The 16,445-nt window shown below is 36.5% G+C and overlaps 1 protein-coding gene across 11 annotated transcripts in view; it reads right to left on the bottom strand.

Annotated features, from left to right (window-relative positions):
• Positions 1-16,445, bottom strand: part of LARP4 (La ribonucleoprotein 4) — a 220,491-nt gene that overhangs the window by 46,113 nt on the left and 157,933 nt on the right. For 9 of the 11 annotated variants that reach the window (XM_049102820.1, XM_049102819.1, XM_049102818.1 and 6 more), the window contains 2 exons: positions 3,509-3,656; positions 2,717-2,869 (listed from right to left, as the gene is read on the bottom strand). In XM_049102820.1, the coding sequence (XP_048958777.1) occupies positions 2,717-2,869; positions 3,509-3,656 (301 nt within the window). The remainder of the gene's footprint in view (positions 1-2,716; positions 2,870-3,508; positions 3,657-16,445) is intronic. The other 2 variants (XM_025477616.3, XM_025477612.3) reach the window with 1 other exon arrangement.

Here is a 16,445-nt window from a genome sequence, read left to right on the forward strand (position 1 = left end):
TTTTTTAATTCATGAGAGAGACAGAGAGAGAGGGGCAGAGACACAGGCAGAGGGAGAAGCAGGCTCTATATAGGGAGACTGATGTGGGACTTGATCCTGGGTCTCCAGGATCACTCCCTGAGCCAAAGGCAGTGCTAAACCTCTGAGCCACCCAGGCCACCCTATTCTTTTCATTTCTTGATTGTAGAGCACTATATCTTCCTAGGACTATTTATTATTTTAAGATTATATTTATTTATTCATGAAAGACACAAAAAGAGAGGCAGAGATATAAACAGAGGGAGAAGCAGGTTCCCTGTAGGGAACCCGATGCAGGACTTGATCCCGGACTGGGATCCCACCCTGAACCAAAGGCAGATGCTCAACCACTGAGCTATCCAAGCGTCCCTTCCCAGGAATATTTAAAACAAACATCCAAATGATCAAATCAACTCTCACAGCCCTCTATGCTTTCAGTTATTTAAACTCAGATCACGAGACTTTTTTTTCAGAACTCAAGCCTGAAGAACTTTTTTATTACAATCTTACACAAAACATTATAGACTCAAAGCATATAATTTGTCATCTTCTTAAAAAGCATTAGGGACTAAGCGCTAATTTTCTTTAAAAACAGACAAAAGAATGTATATAAAAATAAATACATTTTGCACCTGATTTTGCTACTACTTTGTCTTACTACTCAAGATTCAAAGTGGTATTAGGTATTAGATTAACTTCATTAAACATGAATATAAGAAAGGGCACCTGGGTGGCTGAGATGGTTAAGAGTCTGCCTTCAGCTCAGGTCATGATCTCAGGGTCCTGGGACTGGCCCTGCCTCAGGCTCCCTTCTCCCTCTATCTCTCCCTCTCCTTCTGCTTCTGCCCCTCCCCTCTGCTTTGGGTGCTCTCTCTCTGAAATGAATAATGAATAAATAAAAACTTTTTTTTTCTGCCCCCACCCCCACCCCCATCAATAAAAACTTTTTTTAAAAGATTTTATTTTTTTAATTTATTTATTCATGAGAGGCACAGAGAAAGAAAGAGAGGCAGAGAGACACAGGCAGAGGGAGAAGCAGGCTCCGTGCAGGGAGCCCGATGTGGGACTTGATCCTGGTCTCCAGGATCGCGCCCTGGGCCAAAAGCAGGCGCTAAACTGCTGGGCCACCGAGGCTGCCCTGAATAAATAAAATCTTAAAAAAAAAAAAAAAAAAAAAGTAAGAAGCATACGATTTCTATGTATATGCAATCCTTCTATCCGGGCTGCCCTTATTTTTTTTTTTTTTTTAAAGATTTTACTCACTTATTCATGACAGAGAGAGAGAGAATGAGAGAGAGAGACAAGCAGAGGGAGAAGCAGGCTCCATGCAGGGAGCCCAACGTGGGACTCGATCCAGGGTCTCCAGGGTCAGGCCCTGGGCTGAAGGCGGCACTAAACTGCTGAGCCATCCAATCCTTCTAATACAAAATCCAACCACCTCAATGTGCTAGCTAAATATGAACAATGATTTCACTTTTCAATGTCATTACAGGATACTTTTCAATGTCATTACAGGAAACTTATTAAAATATCAACTAGTTGCCACATTACTAAAACCAACTCTATGTTTAATATACCCAGTGATCAGGTATATTATGACCACAAGTAGGGAGGAGAACGTACCACCTTAAATTATTATATGGAATATCACCTATGCCATTTCAGAAATCAATTTAGAAGCTGACAAAACTTAGAAATCCAGTCCAAATATTTATAATAAGTAAGGAAATTGGAGACAAAGGTTAATGTATCTTGACTGAAGTCACAGAACTAAGCAGCAATAGAAAGACTACTCCCTATTACATTTTTAAAATTTATTATTTTTTTACATTTATTTTCCAAAGAGATCCTTTATTATTATTTTTTTAAAGATGTTATTTATTTATTTATTCATTAGAGACAGAGAGAGAGAAAGAGAGAGAGGGAGAGAGAGAGAGAGAGAGGCAGAGACACAGGCAGAGGGAGAAGCAGGCTCCATGCAGGGAGCCCGATGTGGGACTCGATCCCGGGTCTCTAGGATCACACCCTGGGCTGAAGGTGGCGCTAAAACACTGAGCCACCAGGGCTGCCCCAAAGAGATCCTTTAAATCAGAAAAATTAAGATAGGTAGTTGGGGTCTATGGTCCATTTTTAGTTTCTTTTAAATCTTATCCATTTTAAGTCCAAGCCAAGTACTTACCCTTGTTAATTAAATAAATGTGAAAAAAAATTCACAAGTTGAATTGTAGTAGAACAATGTTTTTAATACAGCCATTTTCTCAAAATTAATCCCTGCAATTTCATATTTATAAATGCATTTCATACTAACAAAAGTAACGGGAAAATTGACAACTTGCATTGCTCCCAACTAATCAATGCCAAGAAACTTGAAAAGTTTCTCTGAAACTTGAAAGCTCTCTGAAAAATTGTAACATAGGTCTCTTAACTATATTGACTATTTTTTCCTTTTATCTTTAATTTCATATTATCTTTTAATAGGATCTTTAAATATTCTTTTTAAATCACAATTTTCACATTTGTCCACTTGAAAGCAGATTTATAAAAATAACCTAGCATTTCAATAACACACAGTTCTCTTCAAATTAGAAAACAGAGTGATCAATGCCAAAGGTTTATTAGAACAATAAATGATAAACCGTAAGGGGAAAAACACTAGTGTACTGTATGCTCATTTTACCAATAAAAGTATAAAGTTTACCAGAAACGTCATATATTTGGTAACTCAGATCTTCTGGCCCTAAAATCATCCCATCAGTTGATTCTTCAATGCCTATAGTATTTCTGGTGGTTTCGCAAGATGAATACATTACTTCATATTCTTTACACATATCATCTGAAAGCTCTGTATTACCTGTATTAAAGAAAACATACTGAAAGTAAATAGGAATTCTTTAAATCCTATCTTTAGGAACCCTGGGCACTAGATCTTCTATAACAATAATATTTTAAGGAATCTGATCAGTTGGGAAAATGTCCACATGGTTATAGTAAGAGTTTTCTTCTTGAGGGAGAGAAGTTTACCATTATGGTCAAGCTAAAATGATTAACAATAGTTTAAACTCATAGCGCTATGTACTAACTCTGTGCAGCTTCATGTATTTTGTTCACTCGATTCTCAGAAAATCCTATGCCAAAAGTAATTATTAATGTTTTTATAGAAGGACAAGAAACAGGCACAGAGAAGTTAAGTTATACCCATAGTTAAACAGTGAGTAAATAGCATTGCCAATGACGGTATATCAAAACTAATTTATAACTACCATATCATGAATGGGTTAAATGCTAGACCGAAAGATAAAGCTACTATTTGAAATTAGTGATAATCCATTCATACTAAAAATAAGTAAGAACTGTGTACAAACTACATGTTAAGCATGTATAAATATATTTAATCAAATAATCAAAAGATACACCCCAAAGTTCTATAAACTGGTTTGGTTATATGTTAAACCTAAATATGATTTGTACTGTTGAAATATTTAGGACTTACCCTCAGGATGAGACCCTGATGTGGCTGCTGTTTCATGCCAAGAGCTTTCAGTTCCATGAGTTACTTGAGTGGCATCCGGATTTCCAGGAGGAATTTCTTGCCATACTTTGGCATTAGGATTTAAACCAGTTCCTTTAGATGTTACCTGCTAAATAATCAAAGGACCTATTTTTAAATTTTAAAAGCACATTAAAATTACAAATTTAGATAATGACTTTTATTTTAAACGTGAAAGAAACCCCAATAATACTAAGTAACTTAATTATAAGTATTAAATTATATTTTAAAATTTTGGGCTCATCTTGAAAATAAATTTTTTTTAAGGTTTTATTTATTTACTCACGAAAGACACACACAGAGAAGCAGAGACATAGGCAGAGGGAGATGGGGAGCCTGATGCGGGACTTGATCCTAGGACCCTGGAATCACGACCTGAGCCAAAGGCAGATGCCCAACCACTGAGCCACCCAGGTGCCCCGAAAATAAATATTTTTAAGGAGATGGACTCGAAATGTACATGTATAAAACTTAGCTACCTATACAACAAAAAATATTATCCCTGTTAACAATTAACATAAATGCTGCTTTATCCCAATCTACTTACAAAGGTCATAAAATTTATTCACACTATTCAACTATCTTTAGCATTATTGTGTATTTACAGCAAATTGAGTTACCTAGAAATATTTTCCAGAGAACGTAATTTTTATTGCCATCTATGCTGTGACGAGAGACCTTTGAGTCTGAGTGATTCTATCACTGGAAAATTTTCCCAAGTCAAAAACAGTAATCTGGTTGACTCAGTAGAGTATGCAACTCTTGGATATTGGGGTCACAAGTTTGAGCCTCGTGTTAGGCGTAGAGATTACTCAAGATCTTAAAAAAACAAAACAACAAAACAGCGATCTTTTTTTTTTTTTTTTTTTAAGATTTCATTCATTCATTCATAGAGATGCAGAGAGAGAGAGAGGCAGAGACACAGGCAGAGGGAGAAGCAGGCTCCATGCGGAGAGCCCGACATGGGACTCGATCCAGGGTCTCCAGATCACGTCCTGGGCTGCAGGTGGTGCTAAACTGCTGCGCCACCGGGGCTGCCCCAAAACAGCAATCTTGATGCCATTGTTTTACTTGAGTTTTGAGTTTCCACTACTGTGCAGTTAGCTGGACCAACATGACTTATATGTATGATGAATCAATGAAACATTGTTTCCTTGTTACAGCTTGTAATATATTTTTTGATTGCTTCCTTTTATCAACTGAATCACAATTTTGGAAAAAGGAGAGAGTTGAGATACAATGTCCTTTTCCACGCTAAGGTTTATTCACCTCTTGGGAACAAGAGCTGGGCCTTAAAATGGTGGTGGCAGTGGGCAGTATTTTATCGTTGACACTGTTCAGAATTGTCAGTTATAGGATAATAACAAGTATAGCCCTTTTAGTTAATTTCATTATTGTTATAAAATTCTCTACAGATAATATAGCCCCCCTTTTGCCTTTACTAGGGCAATACCCTCCCAGAACCTTACCTTTGCAGCTAAGCTGATTTTGATTTAATAATTTATGTATAGCTTAATTTCTGACTGATGGGAGAGAACTGTCAAGAGCTTGTGATAACCTAGATGTCCTATCAGTGAATAGCGTTTAATTTAAAAAAAAAATTAAAGATTTATTTGACACAGAGTGTGCACTAGCAAGGAGAGCAAGGAGAGGAAGAAGCAGACTCCCCACTGAGCAGGGAACCCCATGAAGGGCTCAGTCTCTGAACCTTGGGATCCTGACTGAGCCAAAGGCAGATGCTTAATTTACTGAGCCATCCCAGTATTTAATTCTATAATAAGCACTTTAATAGAATAAAACCTATATATTTACAAACATACCCCTCATCACTTTCCTCAATTCTGAAAATACTACTTATGTCTCTACCCAAGGGAACGGCAATTAACAAAGATTACAATTCTCAGAAAGAGAAATCAATTTCTGAGTCTTGATAAATTCAATGAAAGAGTAAAAAGATTCATTTAATGAATAAGATTTGTAGGTGGAAAAGATACAGCAAACGGGCCACATAGCTACTAGAAATACCCTTCATTTATATAAATTGTTATGCAGAGTAGTATGTGGCTTTAATGAAGCAAAATAGAATTATTCCAAGGTAGTTAATAATTATTATCTAAACATACAATGGTTGAAGCTCTAGATCATACCTGAATTCAAAACACAGCTCTGATATTAACAAATGTACAGTCATGGGAAAACTTAACTCCTCTCTCTCGATTTTTCTCAACTACAAATTGTGCTAAGAAGTCTGTATTTTAAGAACCAAAAAAAAATTTTTTTTAAAGATATTATTTATGAGAGAGAGGGCAAGAGCAAGAGAGCATGAGCAGAGCAAGAGGGAGAATTAGGCTCCCCGCCGAGCAGGAAACCCGATGCCAATGCTGCTGATGCCAGGGCTCGAATCCAGGACCCTGAGATCATGATCAGAGCCAAAGGCAGACACTTAACCGACTGACCCACCCAAGTACCCCCAAAACTAAATTCTATCAATAATGGAAAAGCAATTAACACTCAGTATAAAACTTCATGTCCTTTTTTATAAGGTACATTACTTTTGAACAGAAGATGATAAACTGTCTCACTCTCAAGAGTATACTACCAATCACTAATGCATATCAAAATAATTGCAAGGTGAGGTTAAAAGTTAAATATAAACTATTATGTCACAGAAAACTCACTTTGAAGAAACAGGTACTAATCACAAAAGATAAACTGAGAACTACAGAATAACATAGAACTCCAACAAAAAAACCATCTAAAATAAAGACTAGGAAAATAAAATTCTAGAAAAAATACACATATATGCACACAAATAGGAAAATAAAGTACCACTTAGCACTTATTAGATTAGTAAAGCACTTTAAAAATTCCCATATCAGCATAAAATTTACAAACTCATTCTTTAATGGAGACTGTATAAAATGGTGCACCTCATTCTTACTTATTAGCATTATTTATAAGAGCCAACAAATGGAAATAACCCAGACGAGGACTAAAGGAAATTATGACACACTCACTAGGTAAAGCATTACACAGCCATTCAAAATTATAAAAATACATCACCATGTTTTATAAAATCTAAAGAGGTACTACTATATCAAAGAAAAAACTGTTATTTATTAAACTGTGACATCAAATATCATTAAGATGTATCCCAATTTCCAGAGAAATTATAATGTGCAACAATGTGCATCAGAGGCTTATGAAATATGAAACCACCAAAAATGGAAAATGCTTTCACAAAATGAAGTGAAAAAAACCATAATCACCACAATAACAAAAGCAAATATGTGAAGCAATTCTGTGGGCTAGGAATTAGTACTTTTGAAAAAATTTTATTTACTTATTCAACAGAGAGAGAGAGGGAGAGAGTATAAGCAGGGGGAGCTGCAGCAAGGGAAGGAGAAGCAGGTTCACCATTGAGCAGGGAGCCCCATGTGGGGCTCAATCCCAGAACCTGACCTCAGCCGAAGGCAGCCACTTAATCAACTGAGCCACCCAAGCGCCCTGAAATTAGTACTCATATTAGTATCTCTCTTTTCCAGATTATCCCATATGAGAAATAATATATCCAATTAAAGACACAGAGATTAAGTGGAAATATTAACCACAAATGATTATAGTTCACAGATTATTACAACTGCAAAAAAGTACATAAACATGGTTATGGGCTAGAGGGGGACATGATCTGCTTTAATAATCAGGGATTTTTTTCCCTTTTATAAAGCATTCCATTAAAATGTTACCTTAAATCTGAGTCATAAAAAAATATAAAACTGAAAATAACCTTTTTTTCAAACAGCATGTTACACTGTGTAGTACGTTAACATCAAAGATTATTTTATGCATTTTGTGCCTGTATATATGTAATATATATATTTTAGTTTTAACCAGTCAATATTTATTAAGTTTACATAAATGCTGATGACTTTCTTTGGACATCATTCTTTCTCACATTTCACACCTTTCTTGTGGAATTATGTTCCTTCTCCCTCAAGGACATAATTCACTTTTTTTTTTTTTAAGATTTTATTTATTTATTCCTGAGAGAGAGAGAGAGAGAAAGAGAGAGAGAGAGAGAGGCAGAGACACAACATAGGCAGAGGGAGAAGCAGGCTCCATGCAGGGAGCCTGAGGCGGGCGGGACTTGATCCTGGTCTCCAGGATCACGCCCTGGGCCAAAGGTGGCACTAAACCACTGAGCCACCCAGGGATTCCCCCCTTTTTCCTCAAGTCAACTCTTAAAAGTTGTGGTACCTTGAAAATGCCTTTATTTTTACCATCTACCTCTGCTGTATAAAGAATTTTTTTTTTTGTATAAAGAATTCTTACTAGGCAAATATTCCCTTTCAGCAAAATTTTTAAAAAGATTTTAATTATTTATTCATGAGAGAGAGAGAGAGAGACACAGACAGGCCAAGGGAGAAGCAGGCTCCATGCAGGAAGCCTGACGTGGGACTCGATCCCGGGTCTCCAGGATCATGCCCTGTGCGGAAGGCGGCGCTAAACCGCTGAACCACCCAGCTGCCCTCTTCATCTGTTTCTAAGATGAAATTAACTTGTCCACTAAATTTCTAAGTTCTTCTTCTTTTTTTTTTTTTTTTTTTTTAAGATTTTTATTTATTCATGAGAGACAGAGAAGCAGGGACATCGGCAGAGGGAGAAGCCTGCAGGGAATTTGATGTGGGACTCCATCCCAGAACTTGGTATCACAACCTGAGCTGAAGGCAGACACTCAACCACTCAGCCACCTAGGTGCCCTTCTAAGTTCTTTTCTTAAAATAATTTTCATTTCCAAAATGAAATCTATCTAATGCTTTTTGTCTTCTTTCCTTCCTTTTCCCTTCCTCCGTCCGTCCCTCCCTCTTTCTTTCATGGAGAGAGAGAATCTTAAGCAGGCTCTATGCCCAGTATGAAGACTGATGCAGGGCTGTATCTTACAATCCTGAGATCATGACCTGAGCTGAAATCAAAAGTTGAATGCATAACCTATTAAGCCCCCAAGCACCTCATTTCAGTATTTTCCTTCAAGCATATAAAATATTCTAATTTTATAGTCCATATTTGATAATTACAATATCTGCAATCCTTGAGGGGTTGCTTTTGTAGTATTATTTCTGCTAAACCATGCTCATTATGACTCTCACATGCTTTATGATTTTATATTGTAAGCCCATTTTCCTTGGAATTTTATTTATGGGAATATTTTATTTTGTTATTTTATTATTTTATTTATTTTATTTTATTTTATTTTATTTATTCATGAGAGACCCAGAGAGCGGCAGAGACATAGGCAGGAGAAGCAGGCTCCATGCATTTTATTTATTCATGAGAGAGACAGAGAGAGAGGCAGATGTAGATAGAGGGAGAAGCAGGCTCCATGCAGGGAGCCCGACGCGGGACTTGATCCCAGGACTCCAGGACCAGGCCCTGGGCCGAAGGCGGCACTAAACCGCTGAGCCATCTGGGTTGCCCTCTTCTTGGTTTTTTGTTTCAGGGCTGCTAAAAGCTTTTATAGTAACATCATAGTCAGTAACAAAATGACAAACCATGCAGCAGAGCAAACACATCTCTCAAAGTAGTGCCATTTAAATAATCACAGCAACATCTTAAAGATATTAATTCACAATACTACATCAACCATAATTAGCTCAGGGAGGAAACCAATTAGTTTTTTTACAGCACCAGGTGTAGCCACCCTCTCACCCAGGTACCAAGATACTATTTAAAGGTAGCCACTTAACTGACCCCATGAATTTGCAATTTTAGAATGCATATCATCTTTACATTTGCCACTAAGTAGACACCTGAACAATGTCTGCTATACTAAAAATATCTTACCAAGGATTTTTATTAGTCAATATTTAGGATCCACCTAGGTAAATTAACAGAAAGGTAATTTATTCAAGGACAGTGTCACTGCCATTATGTCACTGAAAAGGCTGAAAATAGGTGCAAAGATAACATCACCCAAAATAATGCTGACGTGGCTTGATGAGGAAATCCCTATCCCTGCCACAGACAAGTGCTAAATGCCAAAATTCAAATCCATTACCATGCCAGGACCAAAGTCACTTTTTCATTAGGAACTTAACCTTGACACTTCCACTTAAAGGTGACCATCTCTACTTCCGCTCCTTCCTGCAAAATCGAAAGTTATGAATAGAACCCTCATTTCCTTACATTGTGTATTTTCAAGCAAAAGTGATCTATGGGTGTGTCTGACTAGTGGCTCTTAATGTTATTTAAGATGCATCCATCTAGATACAAGAGCATCTGGGAATTTGAATTCTGACTAGTACATACACTGCAGAGGCCTGACTCAATATGGGCATTTCTGCAAATATAGAAAGCTACTCAAAAACTGGGGGCTCCAAATATGAAAAATACTCACTATTAAAGAGATTGAGGTTGATATTTAAGATACAAAATTGGGATCCCTGGGTGGCGCAGCGGTTTGGCGCCTGCCTTTGGCCCAGGGCGCGATCCCGGAGACCCGGGATCGAGTCCCACGTCGGGCTCCCGGTGCATGGAGCCTGCTTCTCCCTCTGCCTGTGTCTCTGCCTCACTCTCTCTCTCTGTGACTATCATAAATAAATAAAAAATTAAAAAAAAAAGATACAAAATTATGTCACAGGGACTCCTGGGTGGCTCAGTGGTTGAGCGGCTGCCTTTGGCTCAGGGCATGATCCTGGGTCCAGGGATGGAGTCCCACACCGGGCTCCCTGTGGGGAGCCTGGTTCTCCCTCTGCCTATGTCTCTGCCTCGCTGTGTCTCTCATGAATAAATAAAATCTTAAAAGATATATGCCACATACACTTAATTTATAAATAAATACCCAAATATTGTGGGATTACAATGAAAAATTTACCTTTTACTGATGAGATGTACTATGCACGTGCAAGCAAAGAGTTGGAGGGGGGAAGAGAGAAGGACAGAGAATCTTGGGCACAATCTATGCTGAGTATGAGGCCAACACAGGGCTCAATCTCTTGACTCTGAGATTGTGACCTGAGCTGAAACCAAGAGTCAGACGCTTAACCAACTGACCCACCCAGGCACCCTGAATTTTTTTAATTCCAGTATAGTTAACACAGTGTTATATTAGTCAGGCATACAATATAGTGATTCAATAATCCTACATATTCTGAGTGCTCATCATAAGTATACTCTGTATTCCTCATCATCTATTTCACCCAACCTACTCTACCCTCCACCTTTGGTAACTATGAATTTGTTCTCTATATTTAGATTAGTGAGAACAGAATTTTTGACCACGAAGTTTTTCAATGTTTCATCATGATGTATTCAAACTTGTCATTCCTAGATTATAGCAGAAATTGACAAAATCAAGGAACCAAAAATGATAGACAAGTGATTTTACAAGTGATTTTTACAAGTGATTTTAGATGTCGCTATATTTTATGTCAGAAGTCAATTACTTATTTAGAGATTACACAGATTTACTCAAAGCTCAACTTCTAGAAGGCTTCCCAATTTAGGCAAATAAGTTATTAAATTTGTCTTTATATGGAGATTATAAAGAGTGATGTCCTGCATATTTAATATAATTCAAAAAAATATGCCCCAAAGCAATCAGATTAGATTTTAAACAGAGTAGAGAATATAAAAACCAAATGCATTTCAGTGCAGGTAGTGATGGGAAAGAGCCCACCTCACTTCAGAGACAAGAAGAGACTACAAAGATCAAGGACCAAAGTCAGGAGCTGTTGCTCAGTGCCCCCCCCCCCCAAAAAAATTCCTGGTAAGCTCCCACTCAGGTGGTATCCTACCACACAGCAATTAACTTTTGATATTGAGAAAGTTTGTCCTTTTGTTACTGAGAACTCAGTGTCTGGCAGCATCATGTTGGTACAATGACTGTTATTCTGCTTTCTATCCACCTCCTGGAATGACTGAGCTTCCTACCTTCTGAGATATTAATGGTCTGCCCATGCAAAGTCCATACCCTAAGCATGTGAGGATAGAAAAAAATCAACTCAATAACTAAAGGACCAGAGCCCATTTCTGCAAACTTGGGGAATTAGCCAAGAGTCAGACAAGAGCCCTCAAATCACCACTACCTCTGCCACTGAAGAGATAAAAAATTAGTGATAGCCTGATGCCTTCTTATTCTGTCTCAAGTCAGGATGCAGGGGTTTGGCACACAGCGCTCCCAAGTATTGCTAACGGATGTTCCCTTTTGACCCAGCCCACTGATAATTCTTATTCCAAAAGGCACTAAGCTTGCCCAAGGAAAAGGGGATGAACTATTTCATTAAACATTTAATTAATCGGGCAGCCCCGGTGGCGCAGCGGTTTGGCGCCGCCTGCAGCCTGGGGTGTGATCCTGGAGACCCGGGATCGAGTCCCACATTGGGCTCCCTGTGTGGAGCCTGCTTCTCCCTCTGTCTTGTGTCTCTGCCCCTCTCTCTCTGTGTCTATGAATAAATAATGGTCAAGCTAAATAAAATATTTATTTAGCTTTATTTAGCTTTTATTTAAATAAATAATATTTAAATAAAATATTTAAAAAAACATTTAATTAATCAAAATCATTAATTAGATGCCTTTCGGTAGCATATTATCCATAAATCCTTGCGAATAGTATCACGATTAATCCAAGTGTGAAGTTGATGGCATACAGACAAGCAGTACTCCTGGGAATATTTTTATTTTTCACCAAACTAGTTAGTATATTAGCCATTAATGTACACAAAAACACACTTATAAGGATATATATTACAGCAATGATTAGTTAAGTGAAAGGCTAAAAACAAATATAAATCTCTAAGTAAATGGTTAAATGAAATGTAATATACTTGTAACAGAAATACTATGAAAGTTAAAAAAAAAAAAAGGATAGGCCTGTATATACTAACAGGGAAAAAAATCAAGTTGCAAAACAAGTACTTTGTTTTCTCATTTATGTCAACAAACATAAAAATCACAGTACAGATAAATACAAATGTAAAAACAAAAAAGGTCTAGGAGGTTACAATACCAACCTTATTAACAACAGAGCTATAAATTAATAAGATTATTTGTCAAAGAGGGAAAATGTACAAAGAACAAGCAGAATAGTTATTTACAGAATATCATTTTTACCTACTGAACTACTTAATGTCATTTTCATAACTATAAAAGGAAACTATCAGTTCACTGCTGTAATTCATACGATTTTCCTAAGAGTTAGCAATGCTTATCAAAAGCCTTAAAAATATGCATTCTTTGAAAAATAGAATTACCGGGGTGCCTGGGTGGCTCAGTCAGTGAAGCATCTACCTTCAGTTCAGGTTGTGATCCCAGGGTCCTGGGATACCTGGCAGTGGGTTCCCTGTTCAGTGGGGAGTCTGCTTCTCCCTCTGCCCCTCCCCACACAAATGTGGGCATGTGTGAGTGCATGTACTCTAATAAATAAATAAAATATTTAAAAATAAATAATAAAAAAAGAATCACCATATGCTTTTAGTAATTCCACTACTGGGTATCCACCCAAAGAAAAAGAAATCTAGTTTGAAAGATGTACTCCTATGTTTATTGCAGCATTACTTGCAATAACCAAGATACTGAAGCAACCCAGGTGTCCATCCATAAACAAATATATGAAGAAGATATGATATATATAACAATGAAACATTACTCCGCCATAAAAGAGTAAGATCTTGCCATGTGCGACAATATGGATGGACCGAGAAAATGTAACAGTAAGTGAAATAAGCCAGACAGAGGAAGATGAATATCGTATCATTTCACTTATATGTGGAATTTAAGAAACAAACCAAAGAGACAAAAACTAGACTCCTAAATACAGGGAACAAACTAGTGGTTGCCAGAGGGGAGGTAGGTGGGAGGATAAGTGAAGCAGATAAAGGAGACTAAGAGTACATTTAATGTGATGAGCACTAAGTAATGTTAGAATTACTGAATCATACTGTACACCTGAAACTAATAGAACACTGTATAATAATACTTCAATTAAAAAACATTGAAAAAAATAAACATTCTTCGATCTAAAAATCTACTTGTCATTCCTATTCAAAAGAAAGAGATATGCAAAACTACATAAGTACAAGGATGTTCACCATACTGATTTTATAATAGTGAAAAATTAGAAACATCCAACTGCTATGGTCTAAATGTTTGTGTACTCCTCAAATTCATGTGTTGAAATCCTAATGCCCAATTTGATGGGATTGGAAGGTGGGGCTTTTGGGAAGTGCGAAGTCAGAAGACTGGAGCCCTCATGAATGGATTAGCACTCTTCTAAAAGAGAGCACAGTCCCTAGCGCCTTCCAACATGTGAAGACATAGTGAAAAGGCACTACCAACCAGAAAGTCCTCACCAAGTACCAAATCTGCTGGCTCCATGATCTTGGACTTCCCAGAATTAAATTTCTGAGTTTATAAGCTACCCAGATTGTGATGTTATAGTAGTCAGAGTGGACTAAGACATCAACCAAAGAGGATTTGTTCTATAACTGTAGTCTACCCATACATATAAAGAGAATATCCTAGAGCCTTAAAATCAGATTTAACATAAAATTGGTGATGACTGTACCAGTATCAATCTGTTGGTCTATTACATCATACTATAGTTATGGCAAGGTGTTACTGGAGGAAACTACACATAAAAGTACATGACACCACTCTGTACACTTTTTTGGCAATTTGTGAAATGTGTAATTATTTCAAAATAAAATTTCTCATAAGTGGAGGGAAATACTATAGAAAGCATTGAAAGTGTTCATGGAAACTTGGGGGAAAGCAAGTTGCTACCTTATAGAAATTCTGAATTTTATGAAAGGACTGGAAGACTGGAGAGACTAAAAATCAGTGTTATGGCTGGTTATCTGTGAGCAGTAGCATTTTTATTTCCATTTTTGTACTTTTCTGTATTTTCCTACAATTAACATCTACTGCTTTTACATTCAGGAAATATATAATGAAACATTTAAGATCCAAATTAAAAGACACATGAACTGGGAAAATCATTTGAAGCAACTGACATAAAAGGCTATTGTTTAAAAAAATAAAATAAAATAAAAAATAAAAATAAAAAATAAAAAAAGGCTATTGTTTTCAAAGAAGGTAAGAAAAGCACAAAGCAAAAAGATAATTCAGTTAATAAACATGGAAAAATATTCAATCACATTAGTCACTGGAATGCAAACTAAATCAATTATTTCATTTTAACCTCTATGGTAAATTTTCATAAATTAGAATGCCAGATGCTGACAAAGATGCAATAAACTGGACAACAATAAAAACTGTCCTAACACTTCTGGAAAGCAATTTGCCAATATTGATATGAAATAACTTTTAAAATGTTCACTCTTTAACCTACTGCAGTAAGTTTAAATCTAAAAGCTTTATACAAGAATGTCCTATACTGATTACTACATAAAGAAAAACTGGAAACTGAAAATGTCCAACAAAAGTGTTTTTCTATGACAAATAATCTTTAAAATGATACAATAACGAATCTAACAAGACAGTTTAACTACAATAAAGGCTTATTTTTCTCATTTAAATTTTCAAGAACCATATTTGATTCATTTTGTCTAGGGTTTAATAAAAAAATTCCATCAAAATCCTTATCTCTTCCACGGAACTGGAAGTAAGCCCCTGAGGCTACAGTTACATAAAACATCTATTAAAGGATGTAAACTGTCCAAGTGCACTCTGAAGCGATCTGCCAAAATCACCACAGAAATATCCAAATTGTCAGTCTATAAAAATGAGAGATCAATCACCATCTCTATACCTAAACAATATGTATCATCACCAGATATGCCAAAAGCAGTCTTCATTATTGGTCCATTTTATGCCAGTTCCTATGTGAGGAGTTATATAAATGAAAGGAAAAAAGAAAGACATCAAATTCTTGGCAAAATCCTCCAATCATAAAAGACAGCAGTTTTAAGGTAACAGAACCGAGTCAGGAAAAAGTCATCATGAATATGGTGAAACTCTCTTTGGTCGTGTATAACCATCTGTTTTACTTACCTATTTACTATCAGAAACAGAAAACCCATGCCACTTAACCCTATAAATGCTGAAAAAGTGTGTAAGTTGATTAAAGTCATATGCTTCATGGCAAATCAATCGTCCAGGTTTAATTTTTACATCTCCAATATTGACCACCAAATTAAAAGTACTTAAAAAAAAAAAAAGGACATAAAATAAACATCTGTCATTTCATCTAGCATAAAGCATCAGAGTCCTTCCTACTAGAATATGCTTAGGGGTAGTTCACAGGAAACAAAAATAAAAATTAAACTGAGGATTTTCCATCCATTCTGACAGAGAAGAATAACAACATTTATGGAACGCTTGATTCATCTTCATAACAACTTCAGTTAAATGCCACTATCACTCACATTTTGTAGATAAGAAAAATGTTACTTTAGAGGAACCTGGCTGGCTCAGTTGGTGGAGTTTGTGACTCTTGATCTTGGGATTTTGAGTTCGAGCCCCACAATGGGTGTAAAGATTACTTAAAAGTAAAATCTTACCAAAAAAAAAAAAAAAGTTACTTTACCTGTAGGTAATGTGCCCAATGTTGCAAAGCTAGTAAGGCAGAGGCAGGATTTGAACCTAGGCAGTTGGGAGAGTCTGCCAATACATTTTTACAGTGGTTATTAACTATACTACAATTACCTTAGAGAAAACTTTTTTAAGACAACCAGTTATTTGAAAAAAAAAAAAAAAGACAACCAGTTACATACCATTTAAGGAATATTATAAATCTCCTCAACAAGCCAATGGTCTCTGGCTCAGTTCTGCCTACAATGGCTAATAATCCAAAAAAAAAATGGATATGCCACCAGATAACTAGGGTCCTCAGAGCAGAAGTCAATGCAGCTCTGGCCTGATT

Source organism: Canis lupus, chromosome 27 (assembly GCF_003254725.2).
Source record: "Canis lupus dingo isolate Sandy chromosome 27, ASM325472v2, whole genome shotgun sequence".
Classification (NCBI taxonomy): Eukaryota; Metazoa; Chordata; class Mammalia; order Carnivora; family Canidae; genus Canis; species Canis lupus.